Here is a 24727-nt window from a genome sequence, read left to right on the forward strand (position 1 = left end):
ACCCTCTATTCTCACTTCCTCCCTTCTGAACACCTCATGTCCCACCCACCCTGAAACACAGTTTCTCTCCTCAAGTAAGCCATAGCTAGATACATTGTATGGCTGGTTTAACTGAACAAAGATGAGGTCCATAATGAACTCCATTATTCTAGAATGTGTACTAGAAGCAGGAAAACTAGTAAGGGATGCCTCCATTGCTGCTTAGAGACACAATGCTGATTAATCTAGATCATGTGTTCACAATATAACAGAAATGCAAGTGGAGAAGAAGGCCAATGCCCTCTGGCCCAGGACCCGGGAGGGCCATTACCTGTGACTGGGCATTGACATTGGCACCATAGTTGACCAGCTCCCGGACCACCTCATCCTGACCAGCGAGGGCAGCAATGTGCAGAGCCGTATTCCCTTTCTGAAACACACAGGGAAAGGAAGTAGAGGAGGTTTCCTGCCAGGCTTTCAACAGTACCATGACCGTCAAAGGTAAAGTCACCATTAAACATACACTAACAAGGGTGCGGGTTGGGGTGGGCTTTCTTTACAGCCCAAAGGGGTAGACAACACACATGAGTGTGCCTGACCCATTATACACCTTGAAATAATCCGAAACCCCAAGGAGGAAAATCCTTCCTGTTCTCCATACAAAAAAAAAAAAAAAAAATCTATTGGCTCAGATCATGATCCCGGAGTCCCGGGATCGAGTCCCGTATCAGGCTCCCTACAGAGAGCCTACTTCTCCCTCTGCTTATGTCTCTACCTCTCTCTCTGTCTCTCATGAATACGCAAATAAAATCTTTTAAAAAAAATCATGAAAAAGAATAAAGAAGCCACTTCTCAACACCTAATCTGCTGCCTGCAGACATAGCATTCTATCATCGGCTGACAGACAGGCAGCATTCCTCAGGACACACATGGAAAGGTCTGCCAGGCAAGCTGGCCTTCCCTGGACTTCCAGCTGTCACTTGGCAGGGTGACATGGGGAGGGGGGCGCTGGGGAAGGAGGCTCACAGAGGCCACGGGCTCAGTGCCCTTCACTCAAAGCTGGGCCACGGGGGACAGAGGAATGAGAGGCAAAGAGGGAAGGGCAGAAATATGTAAGGAGGTTGGAGGCAATACAAAGAACTATATAATGCATGCAGGGGAGGGAAGACAAATATGGAAGTAAATGGGGGAACATAAGAAGGAAATCCGGCAGAGGAAGCAATGAGAAAAGAACATTTGAAATATCCATCAGTAAAATATAAAGAGCAAGGATGTCCTCAAATAAGAGAGGAGACAAAAGCCAGAGAGAATAAACACTAGAAGAAAAGGAAGTACACAAGTGTTTTAAAGTCAATTTTTTAGGGGTGCCTGTGTGGCTCAGTTAAGCATCCAAGTCTTGGTTTTGGCTCAGGTCACAATCTTGGGTTCATCAAATCTTGTGTCAGGCTCAGAGGTGGGCGTGGAGCTGCCTAAGATTCTCGCTTTCCTTCTCCCTCTGCCCCTCACTGCATCCCTGTCTAGAGAGAAGGGAGGCAGGAAGGAAGGAAGGAAAGAAAGAAAGAAAGAAAGAAAGAAAGAAAGAAAGAAAGAAAGAAAGAAAGAATTTTTAAAAAGCTAAAAACCAGAGCCTAAGAAACAAGGCAGGTGCTGAAGAGGTGACTGGAACTTCAAGATTTTCTTGTCCAGATTCATTATGGGTATTTGACAATTGGTAGACTGGGTTCAGGTCTCTCAAGCTTCTTCTGTTCAGGATGCCAGCCTCCCTGCCAGTCTCCTTCCTTCCTCCCGGATGTCCTGGGGCCGGAACATAGGCACGGTCTCTGACTCACCCACGTGACCCCACTGGCACCCCTTCCTGCCCCCCCCCCCACGCCCCAAGTGAGAAGCTGGCAGGACAGGCCCCACCTGACAGCTTCCGTCAAATAGGGTAAATGGGAGAAAGCAGAGAAAACTCCATCTGGGTCCATCTGTCCCTCTGCTACTTAAGGAGCAGAGATCTCAAACAAATTCATTTTTTTTGTAGCTCAGATGGTATATAATTGACCTCAACTACATAAACACTTGCTAATCCATCTCAGGCAACTCAAGCCCCAACTAGCAGGGATTTCAAACTCAGTCAACGCAAGGGGGCCATCATCACTGGGAGAAACGTGCCCTCACCCCGGCAGAACTGAGTAGCAGGGCACCAAGCATTGTGGCCCCCCAGCTTCCACGGCCCCAGGTGCCTGCAGGTGGGTGATGTGGCCCCACTGGAGACACCTGGAGACTGGGGGGAGGCCCTCCAGTCTCTGTTTCTAACATGTGGCCTGTATCACGCAGGAGGGCCCTGCTTGTTGCTTCCCAAAGTTGTCTTTTTGATTTCTCCTTAAGTTCCATTTGATAAACCAAAGAGTTCTTCCTCCAGTATCTGTCAGAGAGTGAGTGCCAGAAACAAATGTATAGATGCTAATTAATCATTTTTCATAGAAGTCCAAAGAGTAAGCATTTAGAGGCCTTGGCACCTGGGTCCGACTCACTCATTGTACCACTCACTGTAAGTGGAACACGGCTGTTGGCACCAGAACCTTCTCTAGAAATCAGGACTCGGAACTCCAAGTCTCCCCATTTGGAAGGAAGTATGCTGTGCCCATTCATGCGTCTGTTACACACTGAGCACATGTGTGTTTGTGCTGGCCCAGGCGTGGGAGGAGGAGAGGTGACTTTTTCCTTGCTCTCAAGAAGCAGTGCCTTTCCATCTGTGCGTTTCTGCCTGAAATCACACTACATCAGAGCTCTCCCCATAGAAACCCATTTAGGGGGATGGGAGGTGGGGTGGGCAGCTGGGCCCATGGGGAACCCTGGCTGTGGATCCTAGCCCGCCTTCTGGATCTGGGCTGAGGGCAGCCCTGGTGATGGGTGAGAGCAAAGGGGGACCGTGGGTTCCCCCACACACACACACTTCCCACCTACACATGTGTGCACACATTGCAAGAAGGTGCAAGAAGTCCCCTGGCCAGAGGAATTGGGGCCTCTGTTTCCTCCACCTCTCCCTCTGCATCAAGGAACATGCCATCAAAAAAAAGAGAACAATTTCTTAGCTACATTTGATCCACAAAGACCCATGGTGTCCATTTGCAGGGAGTCCCAGAACTCCGAGAAGGGAGGCAGTTGTGGCAGGTGCCTGCACGTGCCAGCAGTTGCCAGGTAGATGGAGTGGAGAGATTAGGGCTCTCTCCCTCACCACCAGCCTAGATGCTAAACACAGGCCTCTGAGACGCAGAGATGGGAGGATGGGGACAAGAATGCTTTCATTTTGTGCTTTTCAAATTTCTAAGCACAATTTAGGAAACTATATTCATTTTGGCTTTTTACTATTTGCTTTTTTTAATCTTTCTCCTGCTTGCGAGACCCATTAGAATTCCCCAATCTGCTATGACTCTTGCTCAGCCCACGGTTTCTGCTTCACCTTTTTTCCTCCCTCTGTGTAGCATTCAGAAACCACATTGGCTTATAAAATGTCTATAAATAACAAAGACACACCAAGTGTTTGCTTGCAAAATAACAATCAAAGGGGGAAATTTGGAAAGAGCGAAAATACTGAAGCATAATGTTTGTGCGGCTCTTGGGGCCCCGCCAGGGGAAGAGAAGCCACCCTGGCCCGCATGGGGCCCGCAGATGGCGCACTGCTTGCAGCCAGGTACGTGGGAGCGCCAGAAGGAAGGCTAACTGCATCCCTCCGTCCACAGAGGAGGAGTGGAAACAATTGGTACTTGTCAGGGGGTCAGGGGAAAAAAAATGCCGAACGTTCAGAAAGAACAAGTCTTGTCTATTTCACCGGCGAGATCTTTTCACCTTGGGAAGTGACATGAAAATTACAGAATTTTACCTCAATAGATGATGAGACCTTCATAATATTTTGGTGAAGCGCTTCATAACCACACATTATACCTGTTCTCTATGTGTTGCACTTCTGGTTCTCTGCTCCAGAGGTGGCACAGTGCTTGTTGCGTGGAACCGAACTTGGGGCTGGGTGGGAGCACACATGTGATAAATAGCAAATGAAAAGAAAGAGGCCAGATGGATGAAGCCAAGAGGAAAACCATGGGAAGTAAGCAGGAAGGAAGAGAAGAGGAAGCAGCCCTCAAGTCCAGAGAGCGAGGTGATTGATGTGGTTCTGTTTCGAAATGCTGGTGGCATCTCGCTCACTCCGCAAATAAGAAGGAGGCATGTACAAAATAAAAACAAGTCTGCAACCTGGAGGCGCCTAAGTTCATGACTGTGGTTTCTGGACTTTTGCCATTGGGGGTTGTGTGTTGGGGTGGGGGACATGCAATAGCCTTGGCCACAGGCTGCCCTTCAAGGTCATGGGTGAGGGGGGTTAGTAAGTGCAGAGCTGACCAAGGAGACTCGCAGGAGGACACACTGGAGGGGTCTAACTCTCTTCTCCAGGCTTCAGCAGCAACACAGCCACCAATGTTTGCTGATTCTTGTTTGTTTTTCATCTGGATCCTGAAACCAAGTATTCTCATCCCCATTTGCTAGAAGAGGAACTGAGGCTTCTCACTAGCTAACCTGCTCAAAGTCACAGAGTGAGAAGAATCATCTCTGCTGGGATTTGGACCCAAGGCACCTGACCGTGGGACTTCTAGGTGCTCAGCCCTGTGCTGGAGGCAAAGACCCCAAGAAAACTAAAAGTAAAAGCCCACTGACTTTGTGGAAACAGGCTTCTGCGCTCTTCAGGTGACTTTAGGGAGATATAGAACTAGGAAGCGACGGGAAGGACAAGAGAAATTCAGAAGCGCACCTGGGTTTCTCTCACGAAGGGCTGGTTTCTATGCCAGGGTTTGGGATGACACAGGAGGGACCCACATGCTTGGATTATCAATGAAAAGCTCACCATCCCCCAAGAGACATACCTTGGTTGTCGTTTCTAGAATGATTTCTTTGTGCAGAAGTTCAACCACCATCTTCACGTGGCCTTCTTTAGAGGCCAGGTGTAAGCCGTTCAGCCCATTCTGTAAAAAGCAGAGAGGCAGGAAGAGTATGGTTAGGGGACTCTGCATTCTGCTGTTCCAGCGGCTGGGATGAGGCCGTGTGTATCCCTGGGATGAGATGTGAGAGGGGCCAGGAGGGAAGAATGGGAGTGGGCCTGAGAGCTGCTGGCCCAGCCTCTCTGAGCTCTTTTTTGCAGAAACACCAGAATAAGAAGGGCAATAACAAGATCACCACTCCCCGGCTTTGTGTCCACCTAAAGCATGGGGCAGCTCTCACAAAGGCAGTGGGTGACCTCAAAATTCAGATCTTGGCCAGGCTTTTGGTGATCACCTCATGGAAGTGCTATAGCTTCAACCCCCTCGTGGCATCAAACAGTCCATGCAAAGGGCAACACCAGTGCATCCTAAACATTTGTAGAGATAGGTGCATATTTAGCAAAAAAAAAAAAAAAAAAAAATCTGAAATAAGGTCTTTCGAGAATTAAATACCACCACCAGCCCACTATAAGATTTCCTCAACAGAAGAAATCAGTATTAAAATAGCCCCTTTGCCACCTCGCCATTTCAAATGCAGCCAAAGCTCGTCTGATTGTTCAATGGGGGGTGAGGTGGGGGAGGACCAGCACTGTCCGTGCCCAATCAGTGTTCAGAGGAAAGCAGCCTCACTCTGGTTTTACTTCACACTCTCACATGTCCTGTCTTCTGATCCTTGCACTTAAGATGCCTGGAAACTTCCTGGCAAAAGCTGACTTCCAAGAGGGCGACCTAGAGCCACAAATAATTCTGACAATACGATGGAACTCATCTCACTTCCAGTGATGAGTAGATCTTGGCTCCAAATGATTTTACTCGATGAGCACTCCCTGGGCCCTGCCTGTGTGTTTTCTTCCTCCTCCTCCTCGTCACCCACCAGCGATTCCCCCCTCTTCTCCCATTCCTTCCCATCTTTGGTTCCAGTCAATGCGGTGCCAGCCTGCTCCCTTCCAGAGGTTGCCCCAGAGCCACTGCAGCTCTGGCTAAGAAAGACCCTGGCAGTGGAGGCTTCCTCTTGATGGGGTGACCCTTGCCTGACTCACCTCTCCTCACATATCTCCACGGCTCCACCCCCCACGGTTCCCCCAAAACCCCACTCTCCCTTTGCATCAGAGCATTCAGGACCAATGAATGCTCACGGCCAGGGACCTTCCTGCCCATGTGGGCACCAGAACCCCCAGTAGTCAGCTTCGGGAGGTTCCTAGTAAAACACAGGTGTTCTGCCTGGGAAGGGCAGTGCATTAATCCTTAATGGGTGAGGTCTGTGGCTTTGCTAAAACCCGCAGAGGAAGGAATGAGGAGACAGAGATAGGTACCCCAGGACAGGAGAATGGAAGGGAACTAAAACTCTCTTTACACGGGGGCCTTGAACAGGGAAAACACATCAAGGGCCTTGAACAGGGAAAACACATCAAGGCCCTGGGGTGTCAGAAGAAAGAGGAAGTAGGCCCCAAAGGGAACTGCAGCTAATTCCCACTCAGCCAGGCCCTTCCTGCACCCCCAAACACACAGAGCACAGGGGGCCACATCTCTGCACATCCTCACAGCCTGCCTGGCAGGGGTTGTGTGCAGCTTCAGGGGGCGGTGGGAGGGCCCTCTCACCCAACATTTCTTCATGCAAATGCCCTGAAGTCACCCTTCGATGCTTTCCTCCTGCAGATTTTGTACACCATAAAACAGGGAATCCAAGCGGTATGAATTACACTGTGGTATGAATGAGCTTATCCAATAAAGGCTGGGTCCCAGTCAGTTTTGATAACAGAAAGGGAGACAGCAATCTGTGAGAACAAGCATCTGGGGCGGGGGGAGAGGGAAGAAGAACACTGGGTGGCAGTAACCCCGTTCCCCTCAAACTAAAGCACAAAACAAAAATTCACTGAAAAGCAATCTGTCCAGTGACTGTCCCTTCAGCTTTGCATCCTCAGCTCTAGGGAGCTGGGGCAGGTCTGCCGGGCAGCCCCTCCTCCCTCCAGAGCACTGAGTTCTGCCATCGCCCCCTAAACCCAGCAGTGTTCTGGAAGGTTCCCCGTGCTCTCTCAGGAGGATCAGGGCTGCTGCTTGCGGCAGCAGCTACAGCGTGCCTCCCACGGGGGACTCGGCGGTGGCAGCAGCCGGAGGGGCATGCTGTTGACTGCTGTGCTTTCTGTGCTTACTCGGGCAGCATGGCCCCCTCCGTGAGCATTCACTGCTCTGGAACGCCTCAAAGCTGGGAAGCTGGCAAGCCTACAAGGAAAACATCTAAGTTGACCGCAGATGCTCCAGGGTGTCTGTCCCTGCTCTTTGGAGCCAGTGCCAGCATCTCAATCCAGAGGGATTCTAGACTTCCTGTCTGCCCAGAGAATGGAGTGCAATGCAATGTCAGAGATGCCTGAGTGCCGAGGAAGTCAGGGTCCAGAGGAGTCCAATGACTAGCCGAGGTCATGCATCCTTACCAGGGCACAGCCACATACAGAGCCAATCTGATTTCCCAAGGAAAAAAGGGCTTGGGTGGTTTTTTGTTTTGTTTTGTTTGTAGTTTTTGGGTTTTTTTTTGTTGTCGTTGTTGCACATAGGAACTAGTGTGTCTCTATCAGAGGATAAAAGCACATTTCTTCTTGGTTTGTTCACCAGGCAGCTTAAAGCAAACCCTCAGTCACAATCAGCCATGTGGGTCTGGTCAAGGCAACTCTAGTTTGATATTCGGGGTTTTATTCCTTGCCTTGGTCCACAGAGAGCCCCTCTGCTTCTCTCCCTGCATCATAGGCCTCCCTCCCAAGGCTACCCTCTTGCAGAAGGTGACCACATAAAAGGGACCACCTGAATGGACCTGTACCTTGAATTGTTAAAGCTTCCATCCCAGACCCTGGTTCAACATTCTCTTTCTTCTTTATGACTTTGTATTTTTCTGACTCTATTTTTATTTTGTTTGTTTGCTTTCAACATAGTCACCCTAAGTTGCTTCCAAGTCTATTACTATGGTGATCTGAATCCAATGTCCTCATCAGAGCCACAGAAGTGAGCCCCATTTGGTAGCTCTCACATGTAAGATGTTTATGATGTGCACAAGAGATACACAAGAAGGCCCGGAAATCCTCACAGAACCAGATCACCCATGGAATACAGCTGGACCAAAAACTTGTCTCAGCTATACTTAGAGTCACAGCAGTTACCTAATGCAAGCCATTTCCTTAATCCAATTCAGACAAAATTTACAGAGAACCTATTCCATACCTGGCACCACACTAGAGATAATGAATAAGACAGACTCTTACCCTTGAAGATCTCAATTTAGTAGAGGCAACCGATGCATAAGAAACAAATGCAAGATAATGTGAAAATACCCCAAATGGCACACATGAGATTAGCACAGAGGAGAAAGAAGCTGCTCTGCCAAGAGGGTCAGGAAACCTTCCCAGAGGCCTTCTCAAGGCAGCCTGTGCATAGGCAGGGTTACAAGTTCATTAACAATGGCAAGATGAGAATCTGTGTCTGAGTTTATTTTATTTTATTTTATTTTTGTGTGTGTGTGTCTGAGTTTAAATTCTAAACCCATAAGCTAAAATTGGAGAGACTATGCCCTCAGCCCTTCTCATTAAGTGCCCTCCCCTCCTGTCCAGGAAGCATTTGAATTCACGAGACGCACAACACCCAGACCACCAGCAAGTTTTCTCCAACAACTGGCCTCAGCAGGTGGACAGCTGGTCACCATCTAGCAGCTGAAGTCGCTGGATGCCTGAGCACTAATTGACAGCACATATACAGTAAGGAACTTGTACAGCTGTCTTATTAAATGCACTACTAGGGGCACCTGAGTGGCTCTGTCAGTTAAGCATTGAACTCTTGGTTTTAGCGCAGGTCTTAGGGTTGTAAGACCAAGCCTATATTGGGCTCCATGTGGAGTCTGCTTGAGATTCTTTCCTTCTTCCTTTCCTTCTGCCCCTCCCCCTGCTCATGTGTGTTCTCTCTCTCAAATAAATATAAGTAAAATCTTTTTTAAAAAGTGCATTACTAGCCAATACAGGAAATCACTTCCAGTATTTCAAGAGTGTTCCCTGGATAAACACTATATTTAATACTTTCTTTTTCTTTAAACAGATTTATTTTTATTGCTCAAATAAGAAAGGGGTAGGGGTACAAACGTTGTGAGCTATTTGTGTTTAGCTATAACTATGGACAGAAATGAACCATAATATACCACCTCTTCAAAACCAGGATCCATGTGTTTTATTTCAGTTAACTCAAGTTTAAGTTGTTTGCTGAAAGGAAAAGGCAAGCGTGTTTTCACTACTCCAGCTACCCTTCCCAGCCCCAATTCGTGACGCCGAATGGCAGACATACTGTTGAGGGGGATGAAGAGGAGGTGGGGGGATATGAGAGTAAATGCTTCAGTTAAATTAGAAGTTAAAGAGCAAAGCAACAACTACTTGTGGCCATTTTTGAACCACATGACTTCCTTGGGAAAACACCAGCTTGCCAGATACCTCCTCCTAAAGATTCCTCCTTCTGCATCTCCAGTTACAGGTACATCTGGTTAACCAGTCCCGCAGCTCATGGCTGCTCAGTTCTGTTTTCTCTTTGTCTATTCTTTTCTCTCTATTGTGTCGGTTTTGTTTTTTTTTAAATAGATTTTATTTATTTATTCATGAGACAGAGAGAGAGAGAGAGAGAGAGAGGCAGAGACACAAGCAGAGGGAGAAGCAGGCTCCCTGCAGGGAGCCCGACGTGGGACTTGATCCTGGGTCTCCAGGATCACACCCTGGGCTGAAGGCGGCGCTAAACTGCTGAGCCACCCGGGCTGCCCTGTTGTGTCAGTTTTGATCATTTGTATGGACATATCTCCAAGTTCTTTGATTCCTTCCTCATCTTTGTCCAATTTACTGGTGAACCTATTAAAGAAATTCCTTATCCCCAAAACACTGGTTTTCAAAACTTTCTAGCATTTCATTTGATCCTTTCTTCTATTTTCCATCTCTCTGCTAAAATTCCTCATCTGTTCATGAATGTTGTCCACTTCTACTAGATCCTTTAACACATTACTCACAGTTACTGCAAAGACCCTCTGATAGTTCCAATATCCAGGTCATCTCTGAGTCTGCTTCTGTTGATTGTTTTGCCTCCTGACAGTGGTTTTGTTATGCGTGCGTGTGTTTGTGTGTGTGTGTGTGTGTGTGTGTGTATGTGTGTGTGTGTGTGCTGACTTAGGTTAGTTGACTTGGGTCTGAGTTTTGTTACTTTCAAATTCCTCCAGATGGAGGCTGCTGTTACCTTGAGCTTAGACTAGGAGCAGGGGTGCACAGAGGGATTCCTGTGTTCCTGACCTCCCCCCAGCTCTCAGCCAGCCCTGCATGCCTGTACGTCAACTGGCATCTCTCTCCATGCTTCTGCCCCCCTCTCAGCAGTAATATGCTCTTCCTTGTCATGGAGCAGGGGGGAAGCTGGGAAGTTCTCCTTGTCTTAGCCCAGACTTAGTCTTACAAACAATACCTCAAAAGGTCTTGCACCTGGCTCTCAAAGGAGGATTCTTGTTTTGTGTTTTATTTTTTGTTTTTAAATATTTTATTTGTTTATTCATGAGAGACACAGAGAGAGAGGCAGAGACAAAGGCAGAGGGGGAAGCAGGTTCCCTGCAAGGAGCCCAATGCAGGACTCAATCCCAGGACCCCGGGATCATGACCTGAGCCAAAGGCAGATGCTTAACTACTGAGCCATCCAGGTGCCCAAGGATTCTTGTTTTGAGCACTTTTTCCTCTTGTCTCTGTAGGCAGCAAGACCTAGCTTATCTTTCTAGTTGGTCTTGAGTGGGAGTTTCTTCCTCCTCCTCCAGCAGTAGCAGACCTCTGTTCATTACTGGTACAAAATAATTATTGAGCCAGGACAGTTTCCTGCCCTCCCCCAGGTGAACAGTAGTTTTGTCTCTACCTTTCCTATAGCACCACTGGGTCTCTGCTGTGTCCTGGGGCAGAGGTAGTTTGTTCCTGTTCCTCCCCACGAAGAATGGATTTTTGCCTATGGTCTGAAGGTGAGAGAGTTTGTTTTTTTGCTTCACATGAGGGAAGAATCTGGGGAAACAGGCAAGGCTTTTTCTGTTCCTGCCTCGACCTCTACCTCCAAAGCCACCAAGTGCCTCCTGTATTCCTTTACCACCCTGGGAGATTCTCTCTGGTCCCTTGACTTATCCCAACATTTCTCATGAACACTCAATGGCGGCCTGTGGTTCCAGACATATTGCACTTCATACTGACCTTTAAGAATTTGTTAATATTTACCATAGCTGTTTCTTTCTCCCATACTCTGCCACAGCTAAAATGGCGACCCTCTCTTTGGAGGGGTTTACCCCTCTTTGGAATTCAGTTAACTTGGTTGCACAATGTGATCTGAGCCCTGTGAAAGGCTCAGGATGAATTATAATTTTGTAGGTATTCAAGGCCTTACTCATTGTCAGGGAAGGAATAATGTTCTTAGAAGCTTTTTGCATCCTACATACTCCCTATACTAAGTCTCTAGGGACACCTGGCCCCATATGATCTCATTTCACATGGTCCCACTAGAGCAGACAACCGTTTTATGATCTTGTATGACAAAAATGTTCATGCCAAGCACACACACCTGGAGTTTTTCATCTGCCTTTGCTCTTTTTCAGGTAAAATGTCAACCTAGAGGATTTTTGTGAGAGGCAATCTGTCCAACAGGAGGAGGAGGAGACCTCAGCCAGGCTGTGTTTCTTTTAACATTTTTAAGAAGAGGGAAAAAAGTCACATTCAGCCTGAATGATTTAATTTGGAGTATTTTCTTGTACCAACTGTGAGAAATTCCATTGGCAAAATACACAATTCCAGACATTTGTTCTCAGTAAATTGTTCCTCTGTTTAGCATCTCTGATTGCCCCAATTACACTAATTGATTTCTAAATGTACAAATACAGTAGACATGTCACAAGGAATTTAACTCCTCCTGTCCAATGCAGAGGATGGTTTCAAATAGAAAAGCTATGGTGTCCTGAGATGCTATATCTCTGAAAACTGTAAGAACATCTCAAAAGCTGCTGCTTCCCTTCCCATATGGACACAAACCCTTCTACCTCCTTTTCTCATGGCTGTTTATTTTACCCACAAACATGGCTGGCCCCCACACCCGCAGAGCAGGCAGCCCCAGGTTGTGTCCTGAGGACCTTGAGGCCCACCTCCTTCCCCCACCCCCACCATGTGTTCTGAAACTCACTTTTTCAGTCCCCCATCCTCTTTCTTTGAGCCAAGCAGTGTGTTTCTAGAGGACTTAAGCTAACATGCCTAGGTAGTATCCAGGAACCATGACTTTTTAAATTCATGAACACCTACTGGTTTAGCTCATTAGATTAGTTAGCTGCCATCAGCCAGACCCAGAGGCAATGGAGCACTGGCCAGGGGAGGTTTTGATGGAGAAGAAAAGGACTGGAATCTTGGGAGGAATAAGCCAAGAGCAGTGGTAGGATAGGAAAGAAGTCTGAAGGCCCCAGAATGAACAAAAAGAGAGGTGGGGGAGAGGGGCTTCTAAGTCACATTGCCTTCATGTGGTCAGTAAAAGTTAATGGTTAATTGGTCAATTGGTCAGTTGGTTAATCAGAAGATCTTGCCCATAATAAGGAAAAGGATATACACATAAAGGGCTATACCCCTAGGTTTTTACATTTGATGTTCTACTTTCCTATTCAATCCAGGTTCTTTATTAGTTTGCTATATCTGTCCAGAGAAGATAAAGATTTGACTCTATGTTACAGAAGTTTAATTCTCCAAATAACATCCAGCCTGTACACCTGTGACTTCTAACTGCTCTATTACTGATCCATATTTGTGAAACAAGATCACTGACATTATGTATTTGGAAGTCTGCAGCCCTGAAACAGAACAGGAAATAAGAATCTAAACAAGGTTTGTGGGTTGTCTTTTAGTTTTGTTGACTGTATCCTTTGCTGTGCAAAAGCTTCTTATCTTGATGAAGTCCTAATAGTTCATTTTTGCTTTTGTTTCTTTTGCCTTCATGGATGTATCTTGCAAGAAGTTACTGTGGCTGAGTTCAAAAAGGGTGTTGCCTATGTTCTCCCCTAGGATTTTGATGGAATCTTGTCTCACATTTAGATCTTTCATCCATTTTGAGTTTATCTTTGTGTATGGTGAAAGAGAGTGGTCCAGTTTCATTCTTCTGCATGTGGATGTCCAATTTTCCCAGCACCATTTATTGAAGAGACTGTCTTTCTTCCAATGGATAGTCTTTCCTCCTTTATCGAATATTAGTTGACCATACATTTCAGGGTCCACTTCTGGGTTCTCTATTCTGTTCCATTGATCTATGTGTCTGTTTTTGTGCCAGTACCACACTGTCTTGATGACCACAGCTTTGTAGTACAACCTGAAATCTGGCATTGTGATGCCCCCAGCTATGGCTTTCTTTTTTAAAATTCCCCTGGCTATTCGGGGTCTTTTCTGATTCCACACAAGTCTTAAAATAATTTGTTCTAACTCTCTGAAGAAAGTCCATGGCATTTTGCATTAAACGTGTAAATTTCCCTGGGTAACATTGACATTTTCACAATATTAATTCTGCCAATCCATGAGCATGGGATATTTTTCCATCTCTTTGTGTCTTCCTCAATGTCTTTCAGAAGTGTTCTATAGTTTTTAGGGTATAGATCCTTTACCTCTTTGGTTAGGTTTATTCCTAGGTATCTTATGCTTTTGGGTGCAATTGTAAATGGGATTGACTCCTTAATTTCTCTTTCTTCAGTCTCATTGTTAGTGTATAGAAATGCTACTGATTTCTGGGCATTGTTTTTGTATCCTGCCACGCTACCAAATTGCTGTATGAGTTCTAGCAATCTATAGAATGGGAGAAGATATTTGCAAATGACGTATCAGATAAAGGGCTAATTTCTAAGATCTATAAAGAACTTATTAAACTCAACACCAAAGAAACAAACAATCCAATCATAAAATGGGCAAAAGACATGAAGAGAAATCTCACAGAGGAAGACATAGACATGGCCAACACGCACATGAGAAAATGCTCTGCATCACTTGCCATCAGGGAAATACAAATCAAAACCACAATGAGATACCACCTCACACCAGTGAGAATAGGGAAAATTAACAAGGCAGAAAACCACAAATGTTGGAGAGGATGCGGAGAAAAGGGAACCCTCTTACACTGTTGGTGGGAATGTGAACTGGTGCAGCCACTCTGGAAAACTGTGTGGAGGTTCCTCAAAAAGTTAAAAATAGACCTGCCCTACGACCCAGCAATTGCACTGTTGGGGATTTACCCCAAAGATACAGATGCAGTGAAACAGCAGGACACCTGCACCCCGATGTTTATAGCAGCAATGGCCACAATAGCCAAACTGTGGAAGGAGCCTCGGTGTCCATTGAAAGATGAATGGATAAAGAAGATGTGGTTTATGTATACAATGGAATATTACTCAGTCATTAGAAACGACAAATACCCACCATTTGCTTCAACGTGGATGGAACTGGAGGGTATTATGCTGAGTGAAGTAAGTCAATCGGAGAAGGACAAACATTATATGTTCTCATTCATTTGGGGAATATAAATAATAGTGAAAGGGAATATAAGGGAAGGGAGAAGAAATGTGTGGGAAATATCAGAAAGGGAGACAGAACATAAAGACTCCTAACTCTGGGAAATGAACTAGGGGTGGTGGAAGGGGAGGAGGGCGGGGGGTGGGGGTGAATGGGTGACGGGCACTGAGGGGGGCACTTGATGGGATGAGCCCTGGGTGTTATTCTGTATGTTGGTAAATTGAACACCAATAAAAAATAAATTTATTATAAAAAAAATAAAAAAATAAACAAGGTTTGTGGAGGGGCACCTGGATGGCTCAGTGGTTAAGCATCTGCAGTCAGCTCAGATCGTGATCCTGGGGTCCTGGGATCGAGTCCTGCATTGGGCTCTCTATGGGGAGCCTGCTTCTCCCTCTGCCTGTGTCTGCCTCTCTCTGTGTGTGTGTCTCTCACGAATAAATAAATAAAATCTTTTAAAAATATTAGAAAAAATAAACAGGGCTTGTGGAGATAAAAAAAAAGGGGGGGGGGTCACCATTCCTACTCCAAATCCTGAGACTGATGAGAAAGAAAGAGAAAGAGAAGAAAGAAAGGCAGACTATGGAGATCAGAGGCAGAGACGTTGAAGACCAAAATGAGATGGTAGAAAAGGAAAGAGGGGGTGACTATCACTATGGTCTGACTATATGAGGAAGTGAATGAAGCTGCTGGCCAAAAACAGCACTGGAACGCTATAAATCTTGGTTCCTTTGCCCAAATTGCCTGCATTAAATCTTTAGCCCAAACAGAAAAGAGATCAAAAGTGAATGGGAATCTTCCCACCTTCCCCTCTGTTCCCCTTCCCTCCCCCTTCTAGCTCAGAGGTGTCAGCGTCTGAAGAAGCAGGGCAGTGAACCAGAAGGGGTGCCCTGCAGAGGTGCTGGTGGCAGTGTGTCTGTTCTGAGAAAGAGAAGGGGGCTGCTCCAGTGGTTGGGAGACTGTTACATGAACAAACAGGTCAATACACTGAGGATGGGCAGCCCCGGTGGCGCAGCGGTTTGGCGCCGCCTGCAGCCTGGGTGTGATCCTGGAGACCTGGGATTGAGTCCCACATGGGGCTCCCTGCATGGAGCCTGCATCTCCCTCTCCCTCTCCCTCTGCCTCTCCCTCTGCCTCTCTCTGTGTGTCTATGAATAAATAAATAAAATCTTAAAAAAAAAATACACTGAGGATGATGGGAGTCAGTGGGAATCAGGCTCCTTACTATCTGCAGGGATTTACAAACATAGAAAGAGGAAGGCCTCAAAAAGGAACTCTGAGGTGTTGGAGTAGACCTGTAAGTACTGGCATGATCACATGGATTTAAAATATATACATAGATAAATGCAGAACTAGAGAGATGTATGGACACCCACATGACGAGACATAGCAATGAACACATCGAGTGACCAGATTTTGGTATCTAAATACCATTTTTCACTAAAACAGACCTTGAAAACATGGCTGATCCACAGCTGAGGCAGGCAAAGCACAAAACCACCCTGGATAGCAGGTGCCAGAAAGGAAAGAAATGCTCAAGGTACATTAAAGGGCACATTAAAGAACAAAGAAGCCAGCCTATTGAGAGCACTTCTACTGGCCTCACTTGGACTGCACATCAAACAAATCATGAGAGTAACAGCTTATGACCCATCAAATAAAATAGGACCCATGATGAATCTGAACTGGTATAAACAAAGAATGAAAAAAATAAATCAATGAGGGAGGAGGAAAAGCTCATCCTTCAGTGGAATGCCAGCTAATGAATGTCATAGAAAAGACAGAGATGGAGAATCACTCTCTGGAACAATCATAGTAGCAGCTGATACGGGTAGAAGTTATCAACATATGCCAAGGCTGGTGGCTGGAAGTTTGATGAAGAACAGGATATTGGGCATTCTATCAGAATCAGAATATGCTCCCCATACCATCACACACAAATTACTAATCAATGATGAAGGGAAAAATCAATGATACCAACAGATGACCAAAATGAACATCACCAAGGGTGGAAAGGGAGCATGATTTCTAGGGTATCCTGCCAAGAATGCACTGCTTGGTCTAGTCTTAAGGAAACATGAGCAGACAGACACACAGCTGAGGTTCAAACTATAGAATGGAAACTGTCAAAAACATGTGAGACAGGCAAAGACTTGAGGAAGCATTCCATACTGAAGGAGGGATGAGAAATGACAACTAAATGTAGTCTGAATAGACTCTTAGGAAAGAGCGGGCGGGAGGGAGGGAGAGAGAGAGAGAGAAGGGAGATGCTTGGGGGTAGGCAGGAAAGGAAGGAGAGGGTGAAAAGAAGAACAATTTCTCATTATTTGGACATTCAGCAAAATTTTTAATGGAGTCTGTAGATGGTTTTTTGCATCAGTGCTGATTCCCTGCTTTGGAGGCCTACAGGGTGGTTTTGTGGGAAAGTGCCCTTACTTTTGAGTGGTACTCACTGGAATGTTTGGGGCTGATGGGGAGTTATGTCATACATAGTATATATTCTAGATAAATAGGAAAAGCAGACAGGAAAATGGTAATAAAAAGTCTAGGTGACAGAGATGTAAGAATTCCTTGTATTGTTCTTACAACTTTTTTACAGGTTCAAAAGTATTTAAAATGTTAGCAAAGAAAGGTAGTGGTAGAAGAGAAGACGCTTTGGGAGGAGGGACCAGTGTGGTGGGGAACTCTGGGCTCTGGCTATGGTGGGAGAACATGAGGGGCCCGTCAGGGTTCCTGCATGCCTACCGACTGAGTGCCAGAAAGGAGCTGAGCATGCAGCTCCTCCTGTTTCTGAAGGACCCGTGAGGTATGAGTTTCTCCAGAGGTCTGAGATTATTCCAAGATGGAAGCTCCAGAGTGCAACCACCCCAGGCCATCCCACCTGCTGCCTCTGTCTCACCCAGTTATCGAATAGCGCCCCGGAGTCTGCTTGGTGGGAAAGGTCTGCTAAAAATCTAGGATCCTGGAATTCAATCAACCAGAAGCCAAGAAGAGCTGAAGTAATGACCAGAATCCTGGTGGAAAATCACCCCAATCTCCTTTGTCAGCCTGCACTTGTCCTAGGACCCAGAAGGTAGAACGGGAGCAGAAACTGAGCATCAGCCCACATTCAGAAATGGGTGGTGCAGATGGAAAGGACCAAGACTAGCTCTGAGCCCTTGGCCCTCCTCTGCTTCATTACAACCGAGATTTAGCTCTCCTACCCAGGTAGCTAAGATCCCGTGTACTAGGTATTCATGGGAGGGAAAACACTTGAATGGTTTTTATTATCTTAAAAAGAATTGGAAAGAAAAGAAATAGAAAGAAACCCACACTAATCAGAGCCCTGAGAGATGAGTCAACTCGGATCACCTCTCTCTACTCCCCGGACGCAAGGTGCACACACCTGCACTGAGCAGCACCCTGGTCCTGCTGCAGATCCAATCCACTGCAGGGGCTGAAGGCCCCCTGGGAGCCCAGAGCAGGAAGTGTGCGCTCAACTTAATGAGAGACAGGGACTCTCAAATTCAGCTCAGCAGCTAAGAATATCTCCTGTGGACTAGAAAGAGTTTCTATGTCCGAGACCTTGGCATTCCTTTAAAAAGATTAGAAGAGCCAGACCTTCAGAAGAAGGGCAATGAGGGGGTCAGAGGCCAGGACACTGGAGAAGGAGGTGAGGCCTCTATGCTGTCCTCCTGATGTGTCCCCTCACCTCCCAGGCCTCAGTCTCTGTATTTTCAAAATGATAGAATTGTCTTGATCCCCTGGCTTTCTCCTAATTCCACAGGAAAGCAATGCAACAGCTCTCAGCAAACAGTTAAGATGTGCGTGGAGAGCTGCGCAGGAAAAGACACAACAAGATTCACACCAAGCTGTTCACAGTGATTTGGGGGAGTGAGGGGTATGTGGGGAAACTTACAGAGGACTTTACATATTTCTATAATTTACATTTTTTTTTAATTTTTTATTTATTTATGATAGGCACACAGTGAGAGAGAGAGAAGCAGAGACACAGGCAGAGGGAGAAGCAGGCTCCATGCACCGGGAGCCCGACGTGGGATTCGATCCCGGGTCTCCAGGATCGCGCCCTGGGCCAAAGGCAGGTGCCAAACCGCTGCGCCACCCAGGGATCCCTATAATTTACATTTTTAAACAACTACTGTGAAGTCATTTTGTTGCTAAATTAAAAATCACAAAACGGTTAAAATCAGGAACACTGTTGTCAAAAACAACAAAGACACTTATGGCAAAAAAAATTCAAAATCAAATGAGGAATTATCCCAGGCAAATTCACAGGTCTAGTCTATTCCAATGAGAAAGAACTGGAATTGTGTTTAGCATTTCCCATAATAACCAGAGAGGCAAATCTTCCTTTAAGGCCCAGATCAAATGTCATTTTTCTCCATGAGTTTTCCTGTCCCTTGGTCTTTGCCACACCATGACATCCTGTTTCCAGCTTCCCCAAAGTGAACTGTTGTTTCAACCTCGTCCCCAGGGCATTCACTGATAATCTCTCAGGGCCCTCATCCTGTGGAATGGCTTTTATCTGCTCTTGTGTCTGTGTGTCTCAGAGTGGAACTTTCTGAGGTCCTAGGTGTTCCTCACCATCAGATCCTACGTCCTAGCACAGGGCCTGGCACATAGCACACACTCCGTAAAGGCTCGTGGAACCTGACACACACACACAGGACTATCTTGTTTTCTCAGGCTCTCAAGACTAAGGATATCACATCTGTTCTTCATATTGTACATCCATAGCAGTCAAATCCTAAAGTGGAGTGTGGAGGGCAGACTCTCCTTAAAATGTGTTCCGGATCATTCTTAATGATGTCATTCACCCTTTTCCTGGTCCCTAGGATCCCAGAAGCCTCCCTGTTCATGTCACTGAGCCGGTTGGTCAACTCTTCCTTAATGGAGGAGAAATGCAAACTGGAAATGAAAACAGCTCAAGGAGGGCCTTCCCGGAGGAGTAATGGGCTCAGCTCCATGAGTGACATGCAGAGTGCAGAGACCCGGGCGGAGAGCTGGGAGCCCCTGGCCTTTGTTCTGGAAGACTCTTCCCCTTTTTGCCTCTCCACCAACGTCAGGAGGTGAAGTGAGGTCACTGGGGAATGGCTGGGGAGGGCAAGGATCCCATAATCCCAATAATGAGCTGGGATCTTATTATTAAACACCATGGGTCAGTCTGACTCATGACAAGTAATCAACTTACTTTAAAACTACAAATTAGTCATGATCATTACCCAGATAAACATCAAATAGCTTATTTCTGCTGAGATGCAAAGGCAATTTACCTATTTAAATTAATTTAGGGGGTGGGGCTTTCCAAGTCCCATCTTTCTCACTGACTGCCTTCTCTAACAGGAACCAGAAGGATCCATGGTACCAGGCACAGGGGAATGTGGTTGCTTCTCTTGTTCGACTGCAATGGCAGTCTTTCTGACTGAACAGCACTTTCCCATGCTGGGGCTGCAATCATACATCCTTTTCCTTCCTTCATTGGTATCCAAAGCTGCACCATGGCAGCAAGTTTTAAGAGGCTTGATAGTCTCCTCTGATCACGTGGGGAGGCTGTCTGTGTGAGTTGGGGGTGGCTACAGGCAGAGTCAGGGAACTGTGTAGCTGAATACCATCTCTGTCAACAGTTTCTAAGAAAAAGATGACAGAGGAAAGTAACAGACTCCATATCCACACTGATCTAGATAGAAGTAGTCCCTTGGCCTGATCAACCACCATCCTCATCACCCATCTCCCGCTGCCCCATGCCCTCCATCCTGCCTTTGCCTGGCTCTTCTTTCCCACTGCAATTCCCCATTTCCATTTCTCTACCTGACAAACTCCTACTCTTCCTTCAAAGTGTCTTTGACTCATTGGCATTTTAGCCACTCCCCAGACCAAGAAGTAAAGTGAGAGCAGGCACTCAGACTTATTCCCCTTTGAGAAGCCGGCACATGGCATACTGCAGCAGCTCAATAAACATTTGTTCAGGAAATGCACAGCTGAATGAAAATATCCTGTACCTATTCACTCAATTTGTAACCTTCTATTTACAAGATGGGCTTCCTTTCCCTGCCTCTGAATTCTTCAAGAGAAGGGGATGAATGAATTTAGTCTCTAACAAGGAGCTTGGGCATTCGTTGGAAGTGGTCACAATACACGTTTGTGGAATAAATGAGTTTGCAGAGAAACTTAAGATGATCTTCCTACCACCAGCTGATCGAATCCAAACTCATAAAGCTCAGAAGATATTCCAAGTAACCTCTAGACCTCAGCTTTCTCAGTTATAAAGTGAAAGCTGAATGTCATGACCTCCTCCTGGCTCTAAGGCTCTTTAATTTAGAAAGGTAGCAATCATCACAATCGCCAAAGCCCAACAAATCCTAATCAGAAGATTTGGCATGCGGCCACCATAGCAAAGATTACTCTGTAGCCAAAACTACTTGTACCGGGGCTCCATTTATTCAAAATGCCTAAAATCTTTTGCCTTCAGGATAAACCAGTACCCAGCAGTAATAGCGTTCATATGGAACATACATGTGGAAACTCAGAGAACATCAGTAAAACTAGAATGTTTTCACATGCTTTTGTTGGTTGTGTTTTAGCACTGGAAATCATTTACGTTTTTGTGATCATTCAGATGGTCAAGTTTCTGATCCTTCAGTAAATACTGCCACATACTTGACTGCTGGGGCTTGTGCCAGAATCAGAATCCCCAACATGCAAGAGAGTCATTATTCCTAAAAACGACTATTTCACAATGCTCTGAAAAGTGACAACACACAGGGGCGCCTGGGTGGCTCAGTCGGGTAAGCACCTTACTCTTGATTTCAGCTCAGGTCTATGATCTCAGGATTGTGAGATCGAGTCTCACATCAGGCAAGCAGGCTCTGCACTGGGCACGGAGCCTGAATAAGATTCTCTCTCACTGCTCCTTCTCTTTCTCTCTCTCCCCCTCTCAAAAAAAATTAAAGTCTTTATTTTTATTTTTTAAATAAATTTATTTTTTATTGTTGTTCAATTTGCCAGCATATAGAATAACACCCAGTGCTCATCTCATCAAGTGCCCCCCTCAGTGCCCGTCACCCAGTCACCCCCACCCCCCGCCCTAATTTAAGTTTTTAAAACAGTGACGGCACTCAGATGGGTGAAATGTCAAATACATCACTTGAATCATTGGTGGGAACAACAGGCTTAGCATCTACTGACTGAATTTATAGAGGATATACTATATGTTGATGAATCTTGATGAGGAGCACCAAATAAAATAAAGTCCTCTCTCCCTGAGTGCCTACATTTTAGTGGAGGAAACAGGGATGGATGAAGAGACACGTACACATAGATGCATAATAAGTCTGGTGGCTCTCAGTACTGTGGAGATAAATAAGATAGGCCAAGGGGACAGAGGATGCTTGGGACGCTCCTGGAAACCTCTCCTAACTCTTTGCCTTATGCCAGTACTGTGGACAATTTGGCTTCTCTTTTGGGCATGACATTTTCTTCTGGGGTCATAAGTAACTTTATTTCCTATTAGGAAGGCCAGCTGAGCCAGTGTTTGGTAAAGTTATAAGAACAGAAGAGAGGGAGGCCTGAGGGGCTCAGTCAGTTAAACCTCTGACTCTTGGTTTTGGCTCAGGTCATGATCTCAGGGTCATGGGATTAAGCCCTGCTCCCTGCTCAGTGCAGAGTTTGCTTTTTCCTCTCTCTCTGCCCCTCCCCCTGTGCTCTCTCATGAGCACTCCCTCTCAAATAAATAAATAAATAAATAAATAAATAAATAAAATCTTTTTTAAAATTAAAAAAATGGAAAACTCAAAACAGGGTTTTTGCCCATGGAATTATAGCCTGTGGTTCCCAGTGGAGTATTGTGTTCCCCAAGCACCTGACAATTCTACAAATTCAGGAAAACAGATTCCCTAACTTGCTCTCTTCTTCTGTTCTTTTTATTTGGCTAACTGGCAAATATGTAAAGTCAATTGGTTCATCCCAGAAAATGTGGTTTTTATTGCTTACAGCCTCCATAATAAAATATTTTGATTTGATATAAGTCAGAATTCTGGAAATTGGACATATGAAGCTGATGTGCCATGTGCCCGAGTCCTGGGCTGAGCAGGTGGACCCTGGCTCCTACACGGTCCTGTGAGGTGTGTGCTGAGGCCACAAGCCAGGGCAACAACACTCCCAAAGCCTAGGGAGATGAGTCCTCTGGTTTCACCACCTCCACTGTCTTCCCATTACTCCAAGCCACCATGGATGGCTTGGATCTACCCGGTCCACTGCCTCAGCCTCCCTGCTTCCATCTCTGTGCCTCCAGTCGATTCTCCACCCAGAAGCCAGAGGGATCCTTTAAAAACCTAAACTGAGGGGCACCTGGGTGGCTCAGTTGGTTAAGCATCTGCCTTCAGCTCATATCATGATGCCAGGGTCCTGGGATCGAGCACCATGTCCAGCTCCCTGCTCAGCAGAGAGTCTGCTTCTCCCTCTGCCTCTGCAGTGCCCCAGCTTGTGCTCTCTCTCTCTCTCTCTCTCACACAAAATAAATAAATAAATAAATAAATAAATAAATAAATAAATAAAACCTTTTTTTTAAAAAAAAAGAAAAACCCAGGGCACCTGGGTGGCTCAGTCAGTTGGGCATCTGCCTTTGGCTCAGGTCATGATCCCAGGGGCCTGCCTTGGATCAAGTTCCGCATCTGGCTCCCCGCTCAGTGGGGAATCTGCTTCTCCCTCTGCCCCTCCCTCTCTCGTGTGTGTGTGTGTGTGTGTGTGTGTGTGTGTGTGTGTGTGCGCGTGCGCGCACGCGCGCACTCTCTCTCTCTTAAATAAATAAAATCATAAAAAATAAAAATTAAAAAAACAAAAAACAAAAACCTTAATCAGATTGAGCATCTGTCATGTAATACCTTTCAATGACTTCTCACCATCTTTGTAGTAAAAACCCGAGTCCTCACCATGGCCTGCAAGCCTTTCACAATTTGGCCTCAGCAATTTCACCCACCTCCTTGCTTAGCACTTTTCCCTTTGATCATTTTACTGCAGCATTTTATAGTGCATTTTACACTGTCCTTGCTGTTCCCCAAGCAGCAAGCTTACTCTTGCCCCAGGGCCTTTGTACCTGTTTCCCCCCCTCCGAGGATTGCTCTTCCTCAGAAACCACATGGTTCTCCCTTACTTCTTGTGAGTCTCTCAGAAGGCCTCTCTTTAGAGAGGCCTTCCTTAACTACCCCATAGGAAATAGGCACCTTTACTTTTCTCCTCCATGCTACCTCTCATTAGCTGACCTTACACATTTGCTCATTTTCTTGGTTATAGACTGCCTTTTTTTTTTTTTAAGATTTTATTTATTTGTTGGGGCAGGGGGTGGAGAGAGAGACAGCACAAGCAGGGGGAGTGGCAGACAGAGGGAGAAGTAGACTCCCCATTGAGCAGAGAGCCCAACGTGGGGCTCCATCCCAGGGCCCTGAGATCATGACCTGAGCCAAAGGCAGATGCTTAACTGACTGAGCCATCCAGGTGTCCCTAGACTGTTTTTTCTACCAGCATATAAATGCCACAGGAGCACAGACTTTGTCTATTTTGTCTATCTTGTTTAGTGCCCAAAATAGCACCTGGCACAAAGTAGGTATTTAATGAATACATGTGGACTAACCCCCACAAAGACACTGGTGGGATTATATTCAACATGTCTCTCATCCCTGTTTTCATGAGCTGGTGCCAGCATCTGACTTCCTCGAATGCTGAGTTACTTCCAAATATCTATCTTTGGTTTGGACCTCTTATCTGAGTTACAGGCATAAATATCCAATTGCTTACTATATCTTCCCTTAGATTCCTGAAAGTCTCCTAGCAGGATCTCTGCACAGCTCTGATCTCGAGTCCTCACTCTTTCAGAGTCCACCACAGCGTTCCTCATCTCAGTGAGTGGTGCCACCCTCCACCCCCTGCACAAGGCAGACGTCTGAGGGTTGTTCTCCAAGTCTCCTTCCCCACCTTTTCCCATGCCATTCACCACCCAGGTCTGTTCACCTTGTTTCATCGCCACAGCCACAACCCTTATCTAAACCCCTGACATTTCTCTCCCAGGCTGATGTGACTGTCCAGAACTGGCCTCCCCATTTCTACCCCCTGGCCCTTCCATCTACACAGTAGCCAATATGATCCTCTAAAGCACACCTCTGATCACGTCACTCCTGAGCTTGAATCTGTGGTTGGCTTCCC

At 46.1% G+C, this 24727-nt stretch overlaps 1 protein-coding gene across 12 annotated transcripts in view; it reads right to left on the reverse strand.

The window, feature by feature from the left end:
- Positions 1-24727, reverse strand: part of ANK1 (ankyrin 1) — a 213350-nt gene that overhangs the window by 67542 nt on the left and 121081 nt on the right. For all 12 annotated transcript variants that reach the window (XM_041752230.1, XM_041752229.1, XM_041752223.1 and 9 more), the window contains exons 3-4: positions 4875-4973; positions 311-409 (exon numbers count right to left, since the gene is read on the reverse strand). In XM_041752230.1, the coding sequence (XP_041608164.1) occupies positions 311-409; positions 4875-4973 (198 nt within the window). The remainder of the gene's footprint in view (positions 1-310; positions 410-4874; positions 4974-24727) is intronic.

This window comes from Vulpes lagopus, chromosome 4, assembly GCF_018345385.1.
Source record: "Vulpes lagopus strain Blue_001 chromosome 4, ASM1834538v1, whole genome shotgun sequence".
Taxonomy (NCBI): Eukaryota; Metazoa; Chordata; class Mammalia; order Carnivora; family Canidae; genus Vulpes; species Vulpes lagopus.